We start from the raw sequence: 26,380 nt of genomic DNA, 5'->3' as shown, positions 1-26,380 counted from the left end.
TTCGAGGTTGCTCTATGAAAGAAAAGCAGCAAGGCAAACATCGCCTCGAAGCAACAGGATGGAAAATCAACCATGTGACACTGAGAGAAACTGAAATTCGCGACTTTCTGAGCTTGTAGGGTTTGTGAAGGTGTGACTGAAAATGCCATTTTATCCCAGATTGTGTTTTCCCTTCCCAATCCCAAATTTTCTCAGGTTTCCCTGATACTTCGCTCATTTCCTTGGGTGAAGAGAGGCACTGGGAGGATACAAGCATAACACCAATTGACTATTTTGACTCCAAGAAGGCGCAGAGGAAAGAGGTTGAAAAAACGCCAAAATTTGTTACAGAGCTTTTAATCTGATCAACCAAGTGTTTTGGGATCATGTGTACTATAGGTGGACTCGGTCGACATATCGGGCGACAGTCGACCGATATATCGGTCGACTATCGGTCGACTATCGGTCGACTATCGGTCGACTATCGGTCGACAATCGACCGACTATCGGTCGATAGTCGACCGATAGTTGACCGATTGTCGACCGATACTCGACCGATGGTCAACCGATATATCGACCGACTGTCGGCCGATGCATCGGCCGATATGTAGCGATCAACTGCCGGTGAAGTATCGGTCAAGTATCGGTCAAGTATCGGTCAAGTATCGGTCAAGTATCGGTCAAGTATCGGTCAAGTATCGGTCAAGTATCGGTCAAGTATCGGTCAAGTATCGGTCAAGTATCGGTCAAGTATCGGTCAAGTATCGGTCAAGTATCGGTCAAGTATCGGTCAAGTATCGGTCAAGTATCGGTCAAGTATCGGTCAAGTATCGGTCAAGTATCGGTCAAGTATCGGTCAAGTATCGGTCAAGTATCGGTCAAGTATCGGTCAAGTATCGGTCAAGTATCGGTCAAGTATCGGTCAAGTATCGGTCAAGTATCGGTCAAGTATCGGTCAAGTATCGGTCAAGTATCGGTCAAGTATCGGTCAAGTATCGGTCAAGTATCGGTCAAGTATCGGTCAAGTATCGGTCAAGTATCGGTCAAGTATCGGTCAAGTATCGGTCAAGTATCGGTCAAGTATCGGTCAAGTATCGGTCAAGTATCGGTCAAGTATCGGTCAAGTATCGGTCAAGTATCGGTCAAGTATCGGTCAAGTATCGGTCAAGTAGCGGTCAAGTAGCGGTCAAGTATCGGTCAAGTAGCGGTCAAGTAGCGGTCAAGTAGCGGTCAAGTATCGGTCAAGTATCGGTCAAGTATCGGTCAAGTATCGGTCAAGTATCGGTCAAGTATCGGTCAAGTATCAGTCAAGTATCGGTCGAGGATCGGTCAAGTATCGGTCAAGTATCGGTCAAGTGTCGGTCAAGTGTCGGTCAAGTGTCGGTCAAGTGTCGGTCAAGTATAGGTTCACTTACCGACCATATCGCTCAGAAGAAAATAGGCTAAGAAAGAGTGCGAGGTTTTTTCGATATATCTTCCGATTTGGTAATGGAAAAATACATGGTAAAGTTGGTCGCTCTTGTGTAACTAATGTTGTACCTTAACGTATTTCCATTATTCCTAAAACTACCCGGCTTATGCTTTATCCCTGATGTAATGCTGCCCTTAATCCAACATACCTAAAATGATTATTATTCCTTAGCTCTTATAGCTCTAACAGGTCCTTAACGTTATTTTGCTTGTACAACGTTATCGATATTAACTGTCCAGTTTATGTCGGTAATGGGATCCACCTAAATTGTATCAGCTAAAATTGCAGTGTGTAACTACCCAGCTAAACGAAAAGTAAATGATCTTTTGAAACTGAACTAGGCGGTTAAACTCATAAGCAAAGCGATTTTATAAAGACTTCTTTTTGCAGTGCGAGGTCAGCCGTTGTTTGTTTGTTTTTTCATTATTGTTATTTTACCTAGAATAGGGCGTCTTTTTGGGGGTTTGGGCCTTAACAACGGTATCAATTTTTTTTATCCTTAAATAGGGAACTCCGCGGCACCCACCTATCGGAAATACAGTACTAATCCGCTTATAAGAACCTGGAATTCACGAACCTGTTAGCCTAAAAATATCAATTTAGACCCCCTTTACATAAGAACCTATTTAGCCTAAATTGAAACAGGTTCCTGTTTTAGAAAATAAACCTTAAAGATCTTCAGGCAAAGATAAAAGACATGACTCTCAAAAGTAGTGAACTTAAACATGTATGAACTATAAAAATCTCTAAATTTGGTATAAATAATTAATGTATGAAAAACAGTAGTATGTACATGTTGGTTTTGAATTAGAATTCACATGAGTACACCCTACGAGTACATTTAGAACTGAGAACTCAGATTCTTATAAGCGGGTAAGTACTGTAGTTTGACTTACTAAAACAAAATCAAGTCTGCAATGAATATCTAGTTGTCTTTGCCTCCAGATAATCGTCTTGCCATTTGGATTAAAAATTCTCCAAACATCGCATAGCTCCAAATTTTCCATCGCATTTTGCACCACCTTTAAAGCGTTCTGATGTGTTCTGGTGATGCCATTTTTTCAGAGAAAATTGAGAGAGTAAAAAACATCCTAAGCAGCTGGTCTGCTAGGAGACTTACTCTTCTAGGTAAAATCACGATAATAAAAGCTTTGGCAGTATCCCAAATTGTACATGTTTTAACCTCTTCCAACGCATCAAGGTGTACTTAAGGAAATCGATACCCTGCTATATGACTTTCTCTGGGAAAGCAAAGGGGACAAACTTAAAAGGACACAAATGATCAATGATTACGATAAAGGAGGCCTCAAGATGATAGATATTCAAAGCTTTAATAAATTGCTAAACAAAAAGTGGGTAAATGGAAACTTTTCGTAGACTTCCACCTCCAGAAGTGTAGGGGGAAAGTAATGTTTTTAAAGTGCTACTACGATCAAACTATCCATATCCATTTTTTATAATTTCGTGTAAAATATGACTGTCTAAAATACCTTGCTAAATATCAATCCATTACGACCATCAGAAATCTTTTTTTTATTTGTATTTTTATTTCCGAGAAGTTGCAGTCGCCATTTCTTTATCTCGTTCCAATTATAGCCTGGTTGAGAATTAGGGAAAATGACGTCAAATGCTCAAAATACCTCGCGTAAAATAACTCGAGTGTGCTAGACTATTGCAATGTTTGAATTTATTACAGGTACAGTAAAAAACCCTTTTTTAAGAACCTAGATTTTAAGAAAAAAATAGATTTACTGAAAATGTTAGACAAAAATTGTACATTAAAACTCCTCTTTGAAACAGGTTCTTTTTTTTTGAGAAATTCAATCAAAGCAACAACACAGTTCCATGTATTAATGCTGCGTTTTGTTCTGTTTATCTTGGATAGCTTTGTAAACTTGGTAAATATATGCTTGGATTTTTAACGTATTATGCATACAATACCAAAAATAGGCCACGCCCTCCAATGACAAACAACTCATTTATTTTGAAAACTAGACTGCGAGCAGAGGGCGCGATCGACGAGCGGTGAGCGGCCAAGCAACGATCTCTTTTCGCTGTGACTGGCGCCCCTGCTGCTCGCAGATCACGGCCTCGCCGCTCGTCGATCACGTCCGCTTTTTCTTCGTTCGTTCCAGTGGGATTTCACTGCAAAAGAGACTGCTCGCAATCTATTTGAAAACAAGAACCTGTTAAAGAACCTGAGTAGCCAAATTTTCCAGTTCAGCACCATCTTTTATAATAACCTTCTTAGCCTTGCTTGGAAAAAATTAGGTTCCTATTAGCGGGTTTTTTACCGTATATGCTTCTGAGTCTAAAATTGAAAAAAATACCAAATTGCACCAATGTTGCACTAAGGTCACAGGAACTGTCCCGTTTCGGGGGAGGGGGGTACTCCCGTAAATTTTGAATAAGTGTGTGCCTCGAAGAGTCTTGAACCCTGTCCCACTTTAAGGATGAAACAAACGAAAATTGTCCAAACACGAAATATGACACCCTATTCAAGGAAAAACAATAACCAAACAACGGCTAACCACGCGCGGCAAAACACAAATCTCGATAAAATCGCTTTGTTGACAATTTTAGCGGAATTTGCTTTTTGTTTAGCTGGCCATTTACACACCGCAATTTTAGCCGATACAATTTACATATCCTATCTAAAGATCACAACGGAAACACAATGCTAACAGAGGCAAAACGATAACCGCCAAAACCATACCCTATTCCGCGGCACATACATAGACAAATGTACCCTATCCCGCGGCACATAAATAGACAAATTTCATTAAAACGTGTTGAATATATAGAAAAAAATTAAGAAAGACTGTTTCCTAGCAGGTGCAGGACATAAGTGGGTATTATAAACTGAAATACGGTTGATGTAATAGTTCGTATGTATTTTAGTTGATATGTTTTCTGTTGTAAAAAAGACCTGAATGAAATACAATGTATACGAGGCATCGAGGTGAATCTCTTTATGGGCACATTTCTTGATGACACATTAATTGTTTCAAGGTAAAATGTGCACAGTTTTTGGCATTTTGGCTCTAATCTGGCTACAGGTTTTGCCGAAGATTTTGGGAATAATTCGGATGGCGCTATTTTTCTGTTGAAGTCACTACGGTGAGATCGACTTGCTGGGATGGAAGAGAAGAGAATAAAACGTGCTATAGCCATTCGCGAGAAGAAGATAAGGTGCAAATAAGCTTACATGTGTTCAATTGATCCTCAAAGGATAGTGACTAAAACACCACACGAGCACTACGAGTAACATACAAGTACATACGAGTAATTACGAGTCATACGGGCGCACACAGATACATATGAGTAACATAAAAGTAACATACGAATACATGGAGTAACACACAGATAACATACGGTCAAATGTGGGTAATACGCATGAAATCTGCAAAGTAAAATACTAGAAATTGGACCTTTAACGGAAATCGTCGATTTGTTTCTCACTGCTCGGTATGGAGAGAAATTAGCATTTGAGGTGTGTGTGTCTGCGTGTGTGATGGGGGTGGGGGGGCTGGGAAGAGACCTTCCTTAATGCTTCCTGTGAGCCTATTACTGGATAAAATAGCAATAACAAAACTAATAATAAATTAAAATACTATTCAATCCTGTAGGCTGAACAGCAACGCTGATTTCCTACGGTTACCACCCTCCCGAGGTAATACCCGGGACAAGATCGGCCCTTGTGACCCTAGGGTGGAAAATGTTTGAAGTTTTCAGTTTTTCCCGTGGGTAGGGGGTTGGGCAACTTTAAATAACTACCCACACAAAGACTCCTGGGGCGAAACGAGATATGTATTATTTTACTATTTTTTATAATTATTTCATTATTTCTCATTTCTTTTATTTTCATTGTATTTCTTATTATTAATTTATGTTATTTCTATTTTATGCAGCAATAGGCTCACACGAAGCACACGCAAACACACCCTCAAATGCTAATTTCTCCCCACCATAGTTAGTAGAGTTTCCTCTACTAACTATGTCCCCACACTACCCCGTTTTGTACATATGATATCATTTGCACATTTATCGCGATTGACTACCTAAATTACCCCGACCTGCTCCCGTGCTGGTCTCGTAGCTCAGTCGGTAGATCTAATTCGGAGGTCGTGGCTTCAATCCCCACTTGGTCAAATTTTCTTTGCCCCGTGAGGACTCCCAAATTTCCTTTAAAATGGTAGTAACCCAGGGGGATTTATTGTATCGGCAGTATTGCCTTCTTCCAGCACCCAAACATTTATTTTAAAAAAATTACAATTTATATTACGGGTGCTTCGCGGTTCACATCCTATATCTACATCATTTGAACCAATGAATACACCGAGCAGTAAAAACAAATCGAAGGTTTCCGAGAAAGGTCCAATTTCTCGTATATTACTATGTTTTTACAAATCAAAGGAAAGAAAGTCAATTAAGCTTTCGCTAAAATGCATGCGATCAAAAACCATTTCCCATTTGAGTTTTGAAATGTAATTTTTTTTTTTTGATGACAAACTGCAGTTACCAATATACATCTTGTATTACGGAGGACAGTAAGGAAATTAACCAACGTTTTTTTAAAACACTTCCACACAGCCATTGTTTTGCTCCATTTTGTCGGACAAATATCTCGAAACAGTTGTATCCCTATGAAGTGGATTTACAAAGCTACGGAACCTAATACGATCTATATTTTCAACCGTCACCACCATTTAGTACACCAGCGTTGAAGACTACATCATCGGAAAATGAAATTTCCTTACTCGCGGTCCAATGGGAACAAACAGTGTTAGAATTGTTTTGACGTTTACTAAAAACACGCGCTTGATATAGAATGAAATAGAAATCAAAACTTTATGAGTGCGGCTGGAAGTATTGCGAGTTCACTCTACCGACGTCCCGTTTGCCGTCATGTCTCAAACTGAAGGTTTTTAACCCTTTAAATAGTCGAATTGTGTGCTCTTTATCGACTGACGGTGACACTTTTTTTTAAAGAATAATGACAGCGGCGGCGGAAAAACAAGTTAAAATGCCATTCATTGTCCAATGAAATAAGCTTCCAAAGCTCAGATAATAAAACCAAATATAACCTAAACTTTGAAAAGGGTGTAGTAAGTCTCCAACGCATAAACATCGTGCGTTGTAGATCTCATAATTTTGATCTACTGTAAGTGAACACAGATCCTTAATTCTCACACCACATCTATCTCCGGAAAAGTAACAGGCAAAGTCAATAGGTTGAATATACTTGAAAAACTACAGAGGGTAAAGGACCGTGCACTTAGGTATGACATGTATTTATAGCAAAGACCCTTCATTAAGAAAGAATGCTCAATATGATTGGTTTACAAAACACATTAAAGGGTCGTCTCACCCAAGATATGTTAATTACGATAGACAGATGTTTTCAAAAGAAGACACCCACCACTACAGCTAATTCATTTTAAGTAAAGAACACGCATCGTAATTAAAGGGGCACAAATATGCTTTGATACCTAAAGTAAGATGTACAAAACATGGTTTAAGGTCTCTTCGTTACTTCACCGCTGTAAGGACTTGGAATTCGCTGCCGGAGACGATACGCGTTATGGTCGGCACAAGAGAAATTTAAAACTGGATTCCAGACACGCAATTTACATCTAAATTATGAGGTAATCATGTTACTTATTAGAGTTTTATATCTTCTATCGTGGAATAAACCCTCCCCCCCGGGGGCAATGAATTATCGGCCAAGTAGAGTACTTCAGTGAAGTATCGGTGAAGTGTCGGTCAAGTATCGGTGAAGTGTCGGTCAAGTATCGGTGAAGTACCGGTGAAGTATCGGTCATGTATCGGTCAAGTATCGGTCATGTATCGGTCAAGTATCGGTCGTGAATCGGTCAAGTATCGGTCAAGTATCGGTCAAGTATCGGTCAAGTATCGGTCAAGTGTCGGTCAAGTATCGGTCAAGTGTCGGTCAAGTATCGGTCAAGTATCGGTCTTGTATCGGTCAAGTATCGGTCATGTATCGGTCAAGTATCGGTCAAGTATCGGTCAAGTATCGGTCAAGTATCGGTCAAGTATCGGTCAAGTGTCGGTCAAGTATCGGTCAAGTGTCGGTCAAGTATCGGTCAAGTATCGGTCATGTATCGGTCAAGTATCGGTCAAGTATCGGTCATGTATCGGTCAAGTATCGGTCATGTATCGGTCAAGTATCGGTCATGTATCGGTCGAGTATCGATGGTTTAAGACTATATCGGTCGACACATTTATCGGTCGACTGTCGACCGACTATCGGTCGACAGTCGACCGATAGTCGGTCGACAGTCGACCGATAGTCGGTCGATTGTCGACCGATAGTCGACCGATATATCAGTCGACTGTCGCCCGATATGTCGACCGAGTCCACCTATAGTACACATGATCCGTGTTTTGTACGTATTGGGTTAGAACATTTCTGAAGTAGTTCAATGATAAGTAATTTTTAAAGTAATCTGAATCTTGTAAAATTCGTTTAAGATGGTATTATAAATATGGGTATTTTTCTAGCTATGATCCTAAGGTATAATAATAATAATAATAATAATAATAGTTATAATAATAATAATAATAAATATTGAATTTTAGACTGTTTATCATGAACGGGTATTTGAAAGGTTGAACTTTAAATAGTTGCTTTTTATTTTGATAATTTTACGAGTGAACCTTTATTTTGCTTTAGCTATGCAAGTTCTTTGCAGGAAATATACATTTTTGCACATAAAGCACAATTTGTTTTTGTTCTATATCCATCTACAAGTAGTCTGACTGAGTTTTGAACGAAGCTTTTTTAATAATAATGATAATAATAATGATAACAATGATATGGAATGGCAACTTTAAAATTTCTCTGCCCAATCATGAGCGATATTATGAGATCGAACAGTTCTAATGCTGCATGAGTATAAGAGTAGTTCCTGTATTTATACAGAGAGAACATTCTGATTTAAATAATTACTGCCCTATTTCTATAATTCCTGTTGTGGCTAAGGTCTTTGAGAGAATTGTATACAATCAATATTATGAATATTTAACTGATAATAATCTAATTTCCTGTAATCAGTCAAGGTTTCATTCCCTTCACTCCACTGCTACCACCTTACTTGAAGCCACAGATAATAAAGGTAATGTTTATGCAGTGATTTTTCTAGATCTGAAGAAAGCTTTTGACACCATTGATCACTCTATATTGCTATCTAAATTAAAAGCCTATGGTGTTGGAAACAACTCAGTGAACTTGTTCAAATCCAACTTGAACAATCGCACACAGAAATGCTTTGTAAATGGCTCTCCCTTGGATAGTCAACCTTTAACTTGCGGTGAAGTCAAAGTTTTTTCCATAACAGTTATTCACAGTCATTTTTAACAAATTGCTTTGAGCTGTAACTGTACTGACATACAAACAAATATACTGGTTTTCAATGTTTAGTGTAATCTGGGTAAAATGCAATGTAATCAGAGAAAGTGGAAAATGAACTGAAACCTTGAAAGGAAAAGATTTTTGAACTGCATATGTGTGAGCTTATGAAGTCACATAACTTTTTCTGCTGTCTTTCAATTGCAGAGAGATTTAGTCATCTTTTGTGGCTAACCAACTAGGATAACCAGCTTCTGACAAGAAATTATATGGTTGTCAAGATGTGTTAAATGAATCAAATGTTCTTCATGCAGCCCCTGGTTTTCAGATTTTTCTCCTAATCTTGGGTTGATCTTTTAGTCTTAAGTCTTGTCCTCTGATGTGCCAATCACATCAGTTGCTTATCAACCAAACATTTTCTGAAAGATTCAATAACTATGCGTCTCGTTTGTTCCATTAGCTTGACAATTTATGAAATAGACCAGCCCCTCACACTTTACTTGATGTCATACTTCAGATTTCAGTTGACTTCTTGTGACTGTGGCTGTGACTGTGGCTTATGGTTCTTGCACGGGTTTTTTCATTTGTGGTATCACGATCTGGTCTTCCTTCCTCCTTCTTCCGACTAAAGTTCTTTTCCAAGACAGGAGCTGGTAAAGCAACCACCATAATGCCACTCAAAGAACAAATGACGCCTGTTATGCGTCCAAATATGCTCAATGGGGTCATATCACCATATCTATAAGGTGTAATATGATTGGACAAGTGAGAATGACAAAACAATAAAAAATCCTCAGTGATCCCTGCAATCTGATTGGTTCTCACTTGTGCGATTTACATATGAATTACATTGCTCTAAATCACACCTCTTTCCTGGCCAATGAGAAAGCTTTACTAAAACATGACAACCAAACAGATTTCAAGGCTTGTTTGAAGTAACTGACCAAATGGCAGGAAAATGGAAGACAACTTTGCAACTTGTTACACACCAGCTCAGTACTGGATTAATAAAACATTTTTACATACTAAAAAATCCTGTAGTTGAGTAACTGAATTTTGTGATGGCAAAGTGGATGTAATAAAGTGGTGATTGAATTTTGTGTCATGCAATTTTGGTCCGAAATCACACTTGTGACTGGATTCCCTGTAGCTCAGTAGTGGAGAAAAGAAGGGCAGAATCTATTGGTCTAAATTGGGACTCGATTCCTTATGTAGGACCCAATGTTTTTTTGTGTGCCGTGCTCGTGACAAAACAGAGCTAAAAAATTTTTCACCTTTCTTATCTTATTTACTCACATGAAACTTTCGAAATCGCTGATACAAGCAAGCATTATGCAGGACCCATGTAACACATGAACACAACATGTGGTCTAGCTGATCCAAGAATTCTTTTTAGCTCTGTAACAAATCATTGGGTATGGTTCATCGCGTGTACGTTTTTTTTTTTTGTCCCACACCCTTTTCAAAAATGAATAATACATTTTTTACTTCACCAACGAGCTCAAAATTTACCATATTTCTTATACTGTTAAGGGACTTTGTCATGTTCAAGACAATTATGATTGCAATCAGATCGTAGGTAATATAATTTTTCTACTATTTTATTGCTAGGCGAATTCATTTTGGCCATTTCTGTAGTCACCATCCCCACCTCAAACTCTCTATTACTATTGGGTTAGCAACGGAGAAAAACTTACCCTAGCGTCGTCATGGTAACGATAGTATACCAAAACGTAGCTGGAATGCTGACGAAGTTTGTATTTTTGTCTCCCATCTCAGCATAATATATAATGGTTGAAAATAATATGACGAGAGTAATGAGTACAACAAACACAAAACTGAGTTCAGAAAGACTGGCTAACAGTGACGAGCCAGCCTCCCGGACCTTCGTGTTATGGCGAGACATTTTAACGATGCGAAAGATTCTGAAAACACGAAGAACAGTGAATGGGCCTCCCACTGCTTCGGGAAAAATCAGTGCTACATAATAAGGTATGATTGCCACGACGTCAATAATGCTTAAGAATTGTTTCATAAACTGAAGTCTGACAGGTGCAGCAAACAATCTGGCCAAGTACTCCACAGTGAATGCTATGACGCACATAGACTCCACAATGTAAAATTGTTCAGAGTATTTGTCACCACAGGGGATTTCCCCACAAGGTAGAGTCTCGACAGTTGATGCAGCAACACTTACAACGATCAAAATTGCGGAGACATAATGTATTAATAGTCCAAAGACATTTTGAGCTGGATCTTCAAATAACTGCCACATTTTTTGCCTTATCGTAGTGGGAACGAACTCCTCTTCTTCTGGTTTTGCATGACGCTTTTGATAGTCTATGAACTCTTCATGTTTTTCTTGGAACACTTCATAGCAGCAGTCGCTTAAGTGATTTCTAACAATTCCAAAGAAGTCGAGTTCTCCGGCAAAGCAGCAGGCGCATTCGTCTTCAGGATAGTGAAGAGTTCCTTTACGGTAAAACTGGATGATGTAAGAGAACAGATCAGGGTCTCTATCGAAAAAGTATTCATTCTTACTCCTGTCAAAAAACATATCGCGTCTTGTGCTTCCAAGAAGAGTGTCTGAAATAAAGACAGTTGAGAGACATTCTTTTCAATCGTTTTACAAAAGTAAAAGACATTCTTACTTGGAATCAGGCTCAAAGAGTCTCGGGGAGGGGAGAGAGGTTTACGTCCAATCAGCCAATCCCTACTGATGACGAGAAGTAAACCACTGCAATGATGGCTCAATGTACTCTAAATAGATAGACTCAGCTATTATGCCTCTTTTTTTGCATATTCTTTATTATTTTTCCCCAAAATTCCTCTCGAAAAATTGCCTCAGAACATCGCATTAAGATAAGAGGCTCAATCAAAGAGTCAGAGTAACACTGAAATTAATCCTCAAGTACAGTCTTCCTGTTTTCAATCTTGGAATTCATTGAGCTTAATAGGGGAGTATGCAAATGAGTTGCAGGTGGCGTTAATGTCATTTAGCCTTTACCAAACTCCTCATTTTCATCGCCTCCTTGTGATGTTGTACGGCGTTGTTGGGATCCACTTCTCTTATTCTGCTTTAAGAGGTCGAATTGTGGCAAGCCATATAACGAGCCCATAAGTTTAGATTCGGATTCACAAAAAGCGCTATAACCGAAGGGGTGTCTAAAAGATGCAGTGTTTGAATGGTTTGCAACCAGTCACTGCTGAATGATTAATGTATAAAGCTACTTCATGATTCAGTGGCTTTCCTGTTTATAACGTTTGGTGACCAACATCAATAAGTAATTGAACGGGAGAGCTGCACATCACGAAATGTGTCAGTTTTAACACGCAACGGTACCGCTACTTCAACATAAAAATAAATTTTGAATCATCTGGACGAGATCCAATTTGGGTTCTTTTATTCATTGAATAGCTGATGAATTGGTTAGAGACTCACTTGCGTAACTGCTCCACCATCTGTCTCACAGAAGAACAGGTAGTAATGTTTAGATACTAAGAAATTAGGGAGCCTTATTCCCTGAATAAAGGAAGCGGTTAAATCCAAAAAAATTCATGCAGATGATGAAAAAATTACGATTATTTTACGTTCGGCGTTCGAAAAAGTTTCGACGATGCTGACGATAATTCTGAGACTTTCTTGCGTCACATTTCCACCATCAATCCAACAGAGGAGCGTGCGCGAGTGTTAAGATGCGGAGAAAATAGGCAGGTCAATCCCGTCTTGAAAAAAACCGATCAAATCGTAAAAAGTTAAATGGTACTGAACAAAAAAATGAAACGATTTTCAGTGTTTGGTGTTTCAGACACGTCCGTTAGCAACGAATCACCATCTTGAACACACCTGAAATTATTGTTGTCATTCTAAAAAATGTTGAAAATTATTGACACGAGTGTCATGATCTGAGACGTTTTCCGATCGATGTAACTGTTGCCTCAGCCTGAGATATTTTGATTTTTATGTGCTTAGTTCTTGTTTTGTGCGGCGAGAAAAATTGTACCGACACATTGTCTCCTAAAGGATATTCAAACTATAGCCTGAAGACCTTTTCAGTAATTTCTCGTTGTTATGGCTTATTAAGGCTTGTGAAATGGTTTCCTTCAGCGCCAGGATGCCCGTTCGGAAGGTAAGCCAGCATTGCATCATTAACGGTTATTGACAGTCGACTACTGGGTAAAACATTGTTCCTTAAGTCTTTATCACTTTTAAAGTCCCACTTATTATGTCGATATATCAGTTTTTAAATATTACTTCACGCCACATGTCCACTGCTAGCTGCGCAAGCACATCGATGAATCAGTTGCGCCTCATTTTGAGAGGCCGTAGCAGACGGAACACACCAGATAGATGAGTAATCCTTCCGTCGAGAACGAGCACAGTGACCTATCATTATTTTGAGCCGTTGAGTAATAACCTTTATCCTGCATAAATCGCTCCGACTTTACGAGAAACAGAAAATTTATCGCATGAATATGATACGATTTCAGGATACTAGAACTCAAAATCTTGGAAGATAAACAACCATTTGGTAAAGTTCCCTTAAAGTGTCATTGAAGGGTTCTTTTTTCACGAGTACAACCTTTGGGTGGCCTAGTATTGAAAACGCCGCTAATTTCATTCTTATTTGAATAATCCTTATGGAAAATTTAGTCAGACATTGGAATTACAAAAAAACATTTTATGAGCTCTCATTTTAAAGCTTAAATAAAGTGCGCCCCATTTTCTTTGTAAAACTCAAAGGACATACTAATGTTATGATGATATTTGAATCAAGAAAAGAAATATGGTATTGACTACAAAACATCTTACACTGAATTTGTTGTCACCTACTGATCTATTAAATTTATGGAGCCTCATCGGTTATCAACAGAGGATCATAACGTTGAGCTAGGTAGCATAATTTTGTTGTCAAGAAGCAAATCACTTGTTTTATCTTTCATATGCATTTATAAAACGATCGGTCAATTATTTCTTGCCAAGGCGAAATATTGTGAACTTTCGTGCCGAAATACGTCATTGACGGGTTTTTATTTTGTCATTTTTGTTTATATTTTTGTGGTAAATTTTCGTAGATGTTTTGGAAATACTTAAAAAATACCCCAGTACATGAATAAGTAAAACAATGTACGATTATAAAAAGAAGGACTGTTTTTTTCTTCTTTCTTCCTAAGAAACATATCGAAAGTTACAAAAGTAAATCGGTTCGACTAAGCGTTTTTTCTCAGTAACTGAAATCTGTGTTTTACCTGGATGCTGTTTGAAGATAGAATTGTCTGCTTCAAATATCCGACCGCTTACATTGATAGTTATGAAGTCACCTTTACAATTCTTTTTGAAAGTCACTCGTGGTCGGACGGTTGTTCTTCGAGCGTTCGGTTGAGTCTGACCGTTTCCTCTAATCCCGTTCACGGCCATTGCGGAGTCACCTGTAATATTGCAAAACACAATAGTCTCACTTGATATGAATGTTAACTAGCAAGGTTTCCATTGGCGTTTTCAGCAATCCCCGTCCCATCTCTGATTCATTCGAAGAAAAACTGTTTTATCTCATGGTTACAAAACCTTAGCTGGTGATTTCGAGTTCTTTTTGTTTACAAAACTATTGCTTTCTGCTTGAGGTCTAAGTTGAATTTAATTCCAAGGAAACTTGCGGTTTGTGAAAAATATATTAGCTAGCATCCCGCAAAGCTGATTAGAAATTCAAAATTGTGCCATTAAATTATCAGTTGCACCTGCCGAGAACTCCTATATCGTTAAAACGACATCCAAACCATTGTATCCGCTGTTTCAAAAGAGATTCAAACGGACCGACTAATTATTTCCGGTGTAAAAATTTTCATTAATGAAACGGACTGTAAAACAAAACGAGCTTTTTGACAATATTTTTCGAAGGCACGGAGTTGTTGCTTTTTTTTCAATGTCCTTGTTTCGTTTGCCCTAAATGTTCTAATGGTATAAGTGGTATGAGCCTCTTTAACAGTTCGAAAAGATAACAGCGTCCTTCTGTTATCTTCAATAGATGTGAGTAATTCTTTCATAATTTCTGCTTCTTTTATGCGATAAAATACTTATTGACTGAAAGGGAGGGCTGGACGGGAGAATATTTGGCTTAAGCACAGACCTCGGCACGGACCTCGCTGCGCTCGGTTTGCTGGGCGCTGCGAGGTCCGTGCGTCATGACCAAGAGCCAAATATTTTCCCGTTCGGCCGACCAAACTCAGTCAATAAGTATTTAATCGTATGAACGTAATTCTTTCTTTTTCTTTCCTTCTTCTTTTGGCTCGTAGCTCACGGTGCTGTACGGCTTTGTGCGGCCCTGTTCACACCATCGCGCACAGCTGTCATGCTGGAAATATTTTCAAATGTTTTTATAAGCAAAACGCGTGCAGGGCCGTATGGGTCGTATGATGAAAGCACGAGGAACGAGGAATAATACATCAGTTTTTATATTTTTGGTTGAGGGTCTCGTTCGCGATGTGTTTTTAAAAGAAATTTATGTTAAGCAGGGTAATTGTTTTGTTACGTGTATTGTTTCACAAAGATATTGGTTTGAGTTATCGACTCCGGGCGCGAGAAGACTAAATGAATTAAATAAGCAGAGTGTTATAATCGATAATGTTCTGATAAATGCGTCACATTTTTCAGTAAATGGTGAATTGAAAGTCGAATTGTCTCCTCTTGTTACTAATTGTCCCTACAGACTTTGAAAAAGACTTTCTATTGAGTATGTCATTGAATAACGCATGCAGAGCACACTGCCTAATGACTATCAATGTAGACTTTTCTTGGGAAGGCTCTCTATTCAGGAATATCACTGAAATACTACGTCTGTATGGAACACTCTTCACTGAGTGTCACTGAGGGTGTCTTTAAATTCAAATGTTACCAAGGTAGCCATGCATTACTTATACGCTTACGACAGTCGAGTGTCAACCTCAGTGTGAAGTCTCCACCTCACACACACTGTACCTTTCGAGACGAAATTTGGGCTTTTGTTTGTATTTATTCACAAAATGGTGAAAACACTATTAATTTTTAGCCATACCACATCTCGTCCGAAATGTAAGTTATAAATTTATGAAGTTCTGTTGGTATCTCACTAAAAGAGGGAGATAGATTGAAGACGTAATATTCATGACAGGACGGAAAAACGCGTGGACTGTAAGTACCTCCCGTTGTCCCATACAAAGCCTTAGAAAACTTTTCTAAGGCTTTGTATGGAACAACGGGAGGTACTTACAGTGCATGCATTATCCGTCCTGTCATGATATAAATTAGCATTAATTTTTGAAAATTGTTTTGACGAGATGAGGGTCAATCATCTCCGAAAGAGAAATATCTTAGGTTTTCTGTTTCATGGTTTGCTTATTGCGAGCGTAAAATTCGAAGTTGATTTTTTATATGAGTCTTTCAAATACATTGTTTAGCAAAGTCTTGATTCAATCGGTGAAGTTCATTCTAAGAGTTTATTGTATCGTTTTGTTGTGGATTTTCAATAAATATTGCGTCATTCTTTCATGCGTCCTTCGTTGAAATTTGGATTTCAGTGAACAAACATCCTTCACTGATAAACACGCCGGCTGGATTCCCTTGTAATCAGTGAACGTAACCTCATAACAGGCTATCCCACCACTTAATGATCGTTTCGTGAATCCTCATGTCAGCGTCATAAATATTTACTATATCACAGTTCCGTGTCTTACCTGTGCACAAAAACAGATTTTTTTATTTTGGTTTAGTTAAAAAAAAACAACTACAACAAATAGTAGCCACCGCTTTTTACAAGTTTGCTGCAAAAAAATTTGAATGAAGGGTTTAAACTTTCTGTTACCCAGTGTCTTTGTTGCTCAGTTTGTCGGGATCTGCCTACTAAAAATTCCTGAACTGAGCCTATACGCTTTCACCTCAACTTAGGATATGGTACTCGTAGAATAAAAAGTCGGTGTTTCCCATTTAGCGGATATCAAGTTTGTCTACGCAGTTTTTATTCTGAATATAACCGAAATGTGAAAATGTAAGTAATGCTTCTTCTATTCCCTTCCACTTCTGTAAAACAACAGGATTACATTCAAGTTTGACTTTCCTCCTCTTGAGGTTTTTCGGCTGCAGGGCACCTTACCCAAGAAGTCGGAAAAAAAATTCTGTTATGCAAATTTTTTAGACTTTCCAAGCTTTACCTCACAGGAAAACACATTAAGGATAATTGTAATTCACAAGCACGTCTATACAAAGAGGAAATATTTTGATAACTTTTCAGATAACCTTTCAACCGGAGGGGGTCAGTTTTTTATATTTTTTATAGAAGATATTCATCTTTTGTTTGGCAAAGCAGAACACGACACTTGTCACAACTGCAAAAAACATCTTATCAGGGATGGAAAATTTATACTGATTTTTTTAAAGCTAAGATGTAGTAATGGCTGATACAAAATAATCTTAAGCCTATTGTGATGTCTTGATTGATCAAATGTAAATAAGCCGTATTACTTTCTCTGGGTTAATTGGCATGAAAGTACCAAAAAAATTAAAGATTTTCATCGCTCCAAGCTGTCAGCACAGTTTTCGTCGGATTGCAGTTTTATTACTGAGTCAGTTTTTTTCCTATTTTACCTGACAGAGGTTGTCAGAGACTGAGAAACATCAAGTTCTATTGTACATTACTAATTAACAAGCGGCAAAGATTGTAGACCTTAGTGAAGATGAAAAGTCTAACACTTTTTTAATCCTTGCTGTGAAGATAAATGAATAAAATAATTCAATTCTCCTTAGAATTATTCGTTTGAAAGACTTACCTTTAATAAACATACCACTCTCCATCGTTGAGTGGAAAGTCAGCTCACGTACAGAGGTGGATGTCTTCTCCGAGAAAAAATGACACAATTTTCTATTTGTTTTGGAGTTACCTTGCATTATAAAAAATTAATAAGCCAATTTTGAGAAATTTCTTGATCAGAATTAAAACTGAAAAGAATTAAAGTTATTGATACTGTGTTTATCACGTAAAAGATGTCAGAAATAAAGATTCAACTAAATTTATCACAAGCTTTCGGGAAATATTGATTAATTTTGGTTATTTGGCCTCAAGCGGCTTTTAAGCTCATGTGATTGAGAAACCAAAACATTTCGACAGAATTACACTAAAATGTTACATAAAATGAGAAGCTTCCAGATGACAAAATCATATTTCATCCCATTTCACATTATCTACCACTGTAGGGGTTTAAGAGAGGGAGGGAGGGGGAAGGGCGGAAATATCAATTGCAGATTAATATTTTCTTGATGAGACAAAGAGTCGCCTTTAAATCCCACAAAGAATATGAATTTGACTGTAAGTTCAAAAAAAAAAAAAAAGATTCATGATAACCTTGGAAAATTAATGGTTTGTGGAGGTATCAGTGAGGGGAGGCGAAGCTTTCATGCCTAACCGTGACAGGCTCCGCCATATCTACTCCCTCTGATCGCATTAATTCTCGTGCAAAGATAAAGTTAAGTAAGTTAATAAAAGCGTTTGTTTAGCCAGCTTGTAGTACTGTGCACTGTTTGATCAAAAGATTCGAGATATCGACTGAAAAAAAGGAAATTGCCCAAAACACCATCAACCTGTTCAACTCTGCCTCTGATTCCCTCTCTTGACAAATTTTATTTTTCGGGGTTTCTCAGAAGAAAATCTGGTTTGCGATTTGATTTATATAAGAGGAAATGAGATATTTTTCCCTTGGTTATTGAAATAAGTTGAAAAGAAAACAAGCTTGGAACTGTATTTGATTCTGACTTAACTAAGCTGAATGAAAAAAGTGGCTCTTCGCTAACCAGTACCTTATAAAAATTTTATTGCAAAGGATGTTTTTCCCCAAACTATGATATTAAAAAAAGCACACGCTCTGAACTCCAGGAATTATTCTGTACACAGCTAAAACTGCACAGAGTTCATGCTAGTCACATTAAACCAAAAGCGAACAAAATATGAAATTGATCGAATGAGGTTATTAGTCACATAAGTAAACTAACAGCAGCTAACAAGTTAAATTAAATTCGCTCAAGTAAATCGACATTGAAGGTGCCCAAGGTAAATAGAAGTAAATTAACTAAACCAAAATGAAGACAATAGGACGCCAGAAATGTTAAGTTTTGTCAGCTTTGTTGATGAGAAAAGAAAACTTTCTTAAGGAGGAAACATCTCTCAGATGTTTTCTCTTTAATTTTCCTTTTCCTTTGTTAGTTGTCGTTGCCAAGGTTCAAAACATCTCTTTCACTTCCCGAACATCTGAGGTATTTTGCACGCTTTCGACAAAGCGCCTTATGTCATTGGGAAGCTGTTTGTTCCTTTTTTTTTGCCTTTGTCTTCTAAAACTCGGTGTGATTGGCTTTTGTATCCTTCAGTCTGATTATCGTATCTGCCAGTGAAAAACTCGGTGCAATTTATGACAAGATTAAGAAAAACTATTTTCATGTTACTATCAAGGCAATCAATTATATGACTTTCATTGAAAGACTGAGATCTCAGCTTAGGAGTCAGCCATTACCGTATTGTTATAATGAAATTAAGAGCAGTTTCAAATATTATCCTATTTGTTCAATGCTTTGTTTGTACTAGAAGATTCGAGAATAGTGCGTGTTTCTCAGCGGCAGCGGTTACTCACTTCACATCTGATAGCCATTCATAGCGCAGCCACAGTATGACTGCGTCGAACTAAGCCTGAATTTAATTTCAAATGTGTTGATTATTCGAAGGCTTAATATAGAAAATGAAAGTAACAAAGTCCTATTATTCCTCAGTTATTTTACTCGATCGAATTCAAGGAAGTTTGACATGGAGATTGGCTGTGGAGTTTACCAACAATCGAATTTGACACGGAGAGACCAGCGTTTGCTCTGCTTTTAAAATTTTCGTCGTCTCTAATAAAGACGATAGGCGACAGATATACGATAAATTATTTACTACAAAAAATTATAGAAAGTGACAAAAAACACAGGTCTTACTATTTTATAGTAAGGTAGCCAGGTACATGCCGTTTAATACCTTTAGCGAGGATTCTCACTGGTGAAATTAAAAGTGATGGTTGGAGGCTTGCGTCACTGTCCTCGAGATATGCCGTTGAAAAAGCGAGGCAATCGACAAGCGATCGTTATCTAAATCCCAACATTTTTTATTCCTTTCACTTAAGCTAATTGCAAATTTAGAAACAATCGTTTTATTCAGTGTACTTACACAATTGGAATTTGTAGGTTTTTTCCACGGCTTCTTCCCGCCTCGCTTCAATCACTTCGCTTCACTTCCTTCGACTTCCTGCAGATTGACATTAACACTCCAATTACGAAATATCGCAAACCTTGTAATCGTCATGTACTGTACTATTTTCATTAAGAAAACAATTCAATCACGCGGGACAGTTGTTGTTAAGAGTATAAAGGATCTCTTAGCCTTCGCGCTAAGAACACGAGAAAATGGCTTTCCAGTTTACTGTCACATTTAAAGCGACAGGTAGATTTTCAGTTGCACAACATGAAAGATCGCCATTGATTACAATATGCTGTTTCTAAATATTTCATACTCTCTTCAAAACTTTTTAAACCGCTGTGCTGAGTTCCATCGTAAACTACTTATATCCTATTTGAATTTGGTTGTTTTCTGTCATTGTGTTTCGTAAGCAACATCGTGACCTGCCTTTGTTTAATACAGAATTGATTTTTAGGATAATCTTACACAGTCAGTCCCTCAAAGTATTGCGGCTTTCCTGTGACAGGAAGTAAAAAAAATCAACATCAGCGTATCAACTGGCCTCTTATTGTGAATTCACTTATTGCTGTGGGCCGCTGATCTTCACCGAATCTCAACCTTAGTAGAATCAGATTGAATGATTCTAGACATCATTTATTTGCTTGAGAATTTGGCTAGATAATAGCATTAGAGATTCTTGCGAGAACTTTCACAAAAAGTTTAGATTCGTTTTCAACCAAACAAATCTTCAGTCTTATCTTCTTATCAAGTTAAGCTCTTGATCAGCTTGTACGGTCAAATCTTGACATTCTGTCGCCAGAAAATGTGCTTGAAAACATTGCCGAAAACGGATTATGATACAAAGAACCAAACGCCTGAACGCTCCTAATCATTTTAACGCAAATCGACTGAGCGGAACAAAATACGAAAAAGTATTAATTGTGCTGGCTTCTTTTCATGAGTACCTCATCATAACATAAGCTAAATCTTCTTTCGTTAATGGAAGTTCCCCATATCACAAGAAGTAAAAACACTTTTCTTTATTAAAGTTAGTTATCTCAAACAGGGAAGTAGTTCAAAGAATCAGCCAGCTTCACATGTTACAGACCTTTTACACGTATCGGCGTAAAGACCTTTCGCTTGACAGACAAACCACAGCGTAGAAATCCAGTGAAATTCCCCTTGATTGGCAACTGAAATATGAAGAGGTTTGACGGTTTCAGACTGCGTGTCTCCGCAGCTTTATAAACAAACAACTGCTCTGACTAAAATGCTAGTGAAAATGATTGGGATGTATCACAATTTCTCGTCAAATATATTCACAACTGAAAGATGGTAAAGCAACCTAGAAAGATTAGGCGAAAATTTATATCAGAACGTAGCACGTGATCTCGTTTCCCAGGATGCAAAGAGAGGAAAACGCCCTTACCACGCTTTCCACAAATCCATTTTCCGCTGTTGACTGAACTGTAAGTTTCCCTTCTTTCTCCTGTTCTTTATGTTGAGCGACATTATGAGTGACATTGACATTGGAAAGCGAATTTTCGTCAAAGGATTTTCTCCGGAAACGACCGAAAACGAGCTCAGATCTTATTTTGAGAGATTTGGCGCGGTCAAGGAAAGCAAAGTCGTTCGAGACCGCAACGGATTTAGCAAAGGATACGCTTTCATTACATTCGAATCGCAAGAGGTGGCTGACAAAGTCCGCGACCAAGAAAGCCTTGAATTTGAGGGGAAAAGCTTGAACATTGGCAAAGCGGTCCGTAGAAAGAGCAAAAGAAGTTTTGGCAAGTACTATTACCATCGACAAGACGTGCATGACACGTCAAGTCATGGTAGCTATTATGCATTTTCGACATCCGATGGAAGCATGTACTATTCTCAGATGAATCAACAGCCTCACTTTGTTTTGGTCCCGGCCTATTCCCCACAGATGCACTACCAGTCGCAGAGTCCGTATCCTCAGCCTTCCCATTCAGCTTCTCAACCGATCTACACAACAACAGCTGTGTTAGGAAACTCTTATCTCCAGACTACGCCATATTCGTTCTCTCCAGGACATTCGTGGAATGAGGTGGCAGCAGTTCCAGTGAACGCTGCAGTCGTACCAAAAGTCCATCATCAGTTTCCCTCCGAAAACCAGGCGGAAATTGCTGTTGCTAGCACTCATGCTCCACCAGCTCAAATAGTGAGTTTGGCTATTCCTGAAGGAAATTATGTGTCAGATGTCGGAGCAGTTTCTGGCGTAGGAGAGGTAGGCTTGTTATTATTTACGCGGGAAGTCTATTTGACCTTGCTCAATGCAACAATGTAATTTGTCTTTGTTTCTGTCTCGTTTCAGTTGGTTTTTGAAAGTCCTAAAGGAAAAACAGAAAAAAAAGTACAGGCTATAAAGTTTTTAAAGAAGCATGAACCATCAAGTCCTGCTGCAATATCAGTACCTCCAACCGCTACCATTCATCTTATTAACGGACAAGTCCCATCCACTCAGTAAAGTCGACATTTGAATACCAATCCTATGCACTATATTTCTCACTAAATCCTTAGATCAGCGCAAAACTAACCTAACGCTTGAGAATTTTTAGTTATCATGTCGAGCTGAAAATGCCATTCACAATATCTGCAAAGACAAACTTATGTAATGGACATCTCCGTTGCACTAAGGTGCTCGCCGAAATCAATTAGTGATATTTACACAAGGAGTATGGAACAAACGATTTTACCATTACTTTATTTCTGACTGGTGAGAATTATTGTCGCTTCCTTATTCCTAATCACGGGGTCTTTCCAAAACAGGCAGCATGATTATATTTTCGCAAAGCAATAAAGCAAAACTTTGATTTGTGTACGATTCCATACCAAATTTATGGTTTATTTTTTCCTGGAAAGATGCAAAGTTATAAGGCTAACAATTTAGTGATAACCGATTTATAAGAGGATGGAAAACACGAGCAATGTCTAGATATCTAACTTGATGTTCAAACTCAAATATCAGCTTTTTCATCAACTTACCCAAAACAACATTTTTGCTGACTCTTTCCTATGGTATTTCGACATGTATTTAATTTTTATGAAAACTTATGGCTAAAATTCGATGACTGTCTATACAGTTTGGCATATTTTCTCTCAGTTTTATGTGATGAATCATTCAGTGATGCTGAAAGAGAAGTCTAACTAAAAATTTTATCACTAGCCCAGATGAGTGTAAGCTGACAAAACAACTTTTAGTATTTGAATTTGTAGACAGGTCCATCCAAGCTGGTGTAATTTAATTTACTATATTTATTCAGCTTTGCAACATCAATTGTAATATTTATTTTATTCTGAACTGAGTTCTTAGTTAGTTCCTCTTGGGATTTATCAGCTGCAAACTCACAGGTATCTAATAAATTTTGTAATAATTTTCTATTTTTTTAACTTGTCTAGTGCTTCCTAGCTTGTATAATTTATTTGTAATGCTATTGTTCAATAAAGTAGTCACTATCTAAACCTAGTTGACAATTTTATGGGGTAAACTTGATTAGATAGCTTGAACTTTCACTACTGTGACTTACCCTCCCAAGTGTAGAAGGTCAATGTGATGTCTTGGTTCAACATTTAAGTCTGGCTTGATGCCCTCTAAGTACCTAACTGAGAGTAGCATGGTGGTGACTTGTCAGCAAAACCTTGCTAAGGTGAAGGGTGTAGCCATAACAACTGGTATTTTAGTAGCTTTAAGATTCAGGAACATTTGGATCAGATCCTTTCTATGAGCATTCTGACTTAAATGCTAGATTGAATTGCTATGTTGTTTAGTTTTACCTTATTGCCCCTGACTTGAATCTAACTTCTCCTTATACGATCACCCTTGAATTAAATATAAAGCTCATGAGGATAGAGGAATGACTGCTAATTTTATTCAGAAACTCCTGATTTTCAAACAAATTCTTCTTGTTGATACTACATGGAATGTAGAGAGAGCTGTTTGGAGAACATGAATACTAGTTTTATGGAGTAAAGGGGTAATACATGGCTACCTAGAGTAGGTCAAACTGTGGGGGGGGGGGGGGCCTCAAAGCTAGGACCACTTTCTAAGAAACAAGATCTATTCTTTATTTCAGGCACATACCAGCTTTGTACACGATGTGCCCAGTTCTCTTATTCTTTTATCCTTGATTCAGAGCTACGCAACTGGATGGATATTGCCCCTTTTAAAATATGCTAACTCCGGCAAAATTTTATAGTAATTAATTCAAAACAAAACAAAACAAAAAAAAAAACTGGGACTTTCTACTGTCCCGCTCCTCCCTCTTTGTTGTTACTTTTGCCCTAGAAACAGGGCGGGAAAAATATTGTGCACCCGCGCGACACCATCATGAGTGCTTGGAAATGCCTGTTCAGGTAGCTTCATACAAATCCGAAAGGTTACGCTTTTCTAGACATGGATCCTATTCAAGGTAACAAGTTGATTGAACACTCTTGAAGATGAATCAAGACAACTGAGGTCTCGTCTTTAAACAACATCACTGTTGGATCTTCACATAAGCAGTTGAGTTTAACGCTGTTGTATTTTACATTTCGCAATTCCTTCAGATTAAAAGTGGGAAAGGAATGAGTGATTACTGGAGAGAGTTTCATGGATTATTACAGAACTTTATACAGACTATAAGCATTCGCGGATCGATTTTTCTTGAAGCGAGTGAGTTTCCCCAACCAATGTTTTAATAACTCGCTGTTCGTCTGCTTTCTTTGTTTATACACTCATTTACTTTAGAAGCGAACCAAGAGGAGGTAACTATAATTTATTTTCTCCTTCATTCCTTTACTTTATATTAGTTTATAGTTTAGTTCAGTTCCATTTTCCTTATAAATCAAAAACAGCAACTTATCATCGGTCAAGAGATTATAAGCTGTTTGTTATCTCTTGGTTTTACTATATTGCATAGACAACAAGTTTTGAAATAACACCTGAAATTCATTATGAGAACAATAGTTGAAAGAAGTTCTAATAAACCCATTAATTTACCATACCCTCATCCTAACGTGGGCGAGTTGAATATTCTCATACGGAACTGGGGATGGCAGTTATGAGGAAATCCGAGGGGGGAATGGGGTGAAGGAGGAGAAGGGGGTAATAGCGTCACCTATAAACAGCATAACCAAGCTATGGATTCTCAAGAGCGTCATTCGAAGGGATTACAAAATTGTTCCCTTTATATCAAAGAATTGGTATTTCTTCATTGCATACAGATCCTCTTCTAATCAAATGTAATAAACAATTTGTATATCATCCAAGATGAAGTACGTGCCTCGATAACACCGCCATTGTTCCTGTTCATTTCGTAGCACCGCAACACCTTTGCATCAGAACATTTCTGGGTTGAATCAATTAAACTCTTAATTAAGGAAATGAAAAGTCAAAATGCGACCATGGCAAGACATGATATGATTATTAATTGTCCTTACCTATCCACCTGCCGAGCTGTAAAACCTTCAATTTGGGTTTAATTATCTCTAATGCAAATTTCAAAGGTAAAGAACCCCATTAAAAACCGCACATTTTGCTTGCATTAATTTCACTCCTACGCTGAACGTCATCTTGACGTCATAACTAAAATAACAAACAAAAAGAAAAAAAATGGAAAGAAATAAAACAAAACAGTAACAGGTATAGCTTGAAATAATTGTAGTTTTAACCATAAAGAATTCTTTTCTGTCGTAAGGGTTGCTGCAAAAATAACTTATTACTAAAAGTGGCAGTCATGCGCTAACAATTCACGTACTAATGCAAATTTCTCTTAATATTTTGTCGCTTTGTTTGTTGACTGACTTCAACATCTTTGGTCACGTTCGAACCACATATTAGTTTTGAAAGCTACAAATTGCGACTCTTCATTATGCCAATTTTATCGAGATGATAAAAACCCTCATGAAAATGCATCGATGTTCCCAAATAAGAAATGTGTCAGGCGAATTTTTAGGAATCCCACATCAGTATTTTTAAACAAGAGTATTAAATTACAAAAGAGTAAATTGTAGAATTTCCGACTTTTGTTAACTTCTTCTTTTTTCCAAAGGATCGATTTCAGGTGCTAATCATTAAGCAGCTCATCAGGAGATAGCGACGAAAGTAAAAGCGTCCGTTAGTGTCTAACTCAGTCTCGTCTATTGTGATCTAAATTTGCCCTTGAGGGTTTTTAAGAAACTAAAAATATAGGGCGTGGTGAAATAAACTGCGAAAGTCGAAATTGAAATATTTGATGCTTGCGGGTCGTAATTTATACCTATTTCCATAAAAATCCAAAGCTTTACGCAGCACCTTAGCAAAAGGCGATATGTTTCTTTTGATGTATATTC

The 26,380-nt window shown here is 37.8% G+C and overlaps 2 protein-coding genes across 11 annotated transcripts; one reads left to right on the top strand and one right to left on the bottom strand.

Annotated features, from left to right (window-relative positions):
• Positions 1 to 7,929: 7,929 nt before the first annotated feature.
• Positions 7,930 to 22,088, bottom strand: LOC113685276 (A-type voltage-gated potassium channel KCND3). Of its 10 annotated transcripts, none has more exons than XM_089207534.1 (8): positions 21,948 to 22,088; positions 21,153 to 21,237; positions 20,488 to 20,561; positions 20,036 to 20,109; positions 17,619 to 17,729; positions 14,073 to 14,252; positions 10,520 to 11,408; positions 7,930 to 9,561 (listed from the first exon to the last, which is right to left on the bottom strand). In XM_089207534.1, the coding sequence occupies exons 5-8, from the start codon at positions 17,641 to 17,643 to the stop codon at positions 9,336 to 9,338; spliced, it is 1,320 nt and encodes a 439-aa protein (XP_089063660.1). In that variant the 5' UTR covers positions 17,644 to 17,729; positions 20,036 to 20,109; positions 20,488 to 20,561; positions 21,153 to 21,237; positions 21,948 to 22,088; the 3' UTR covers positions 7,930 to 9,335. The 10 variants fall into 10 exon arrangements, with proteins under 10 accessions (XP_089063660.1, XP_089063661.1, XP_089063657.1 ...); XM_089207535.1 differs by having other exon boundaries at positions 20,036 to 20,113; positions 20,531 to 20,561; XM_089207531.1 differs by lacking the exon at positions 21,948 to 22,088 and adding an exon at positions 21,474 to 21,614.
• LOC113685278 (uncharacterized) lies at positions 21,466 to 23,533 on the top strand. Its single transcript, XM_027202767.2, has 2 exons — positions 21,466 to 22,298; positions 22,386 to 23,533. Exons 1-2 carry the CDS (start codon positions 21,543 to 21,545, stop codon positions 22,536 to 22,538), a joined length of 909 nt encoding a protein of 302 aa, XP_027058568.2. The 5' UTR covers positions 21,466 to 21,542; the 3' UTR covers positions 22,539 to 23,533.
• The last annotated feature ends 2,847 nt before the right edge of the window (positions 23,534 to 26,380 follow it).

The sequence above is a fragment of the Pocillopora damicornis genome, chromosome 5, assembly GCF_964200805.1.
Source record: "Pocillopora damicornis chromosome 5, jaPocDami1.2, whole genome shotgun sequence".
Lineage (NCBI taxonomy): Eukaryota > Metazoa > Cnidaria > Anthozoa > Scleractinia > Pocilloporidae > Pocillopora > Pocillopora damicornis.
This window is presented reverse-complemented; position numbering and strand designations above follow the sequence as displayed.

Bases quoted from the DNA above. Each gene is read 5' to 3' on its own strand.
- LOC113685278 (XM_027202767.2), top strand. From the start codon at position 21,543: ATGTTGAGCGACATTATGAGTGACATTGACATTGGAAAGCGAATTTTC. The intron at 22,299-22,385 runs GTAGGCTTGTTA...GTCTCGTTTCAG, and splicing joins CAGTTTCTGGCGTAGGAGAG to TTGGTTTTTGAAAGTCCTAA.
- LOC113685276 (XM_089207534.1), bottom strand. From the start codon at position 17,643: ATGGAGAGTGGTATGTTTATTAAAG. The intron at 11,409-14,072 runs GTAAAACACAGA...TCTTTATTTCAG, and splicing joins TATCTTCAAACAGCATCCAG to ACACTCTTCTTGGAAGCACA. The intron at 9,562-10,519 runs GTAAGTTTTTCT...TACACCTTATAG, and splicing joins GTTACCATGACGACGCTAGG to ATATGGTGATATGACCCCAT.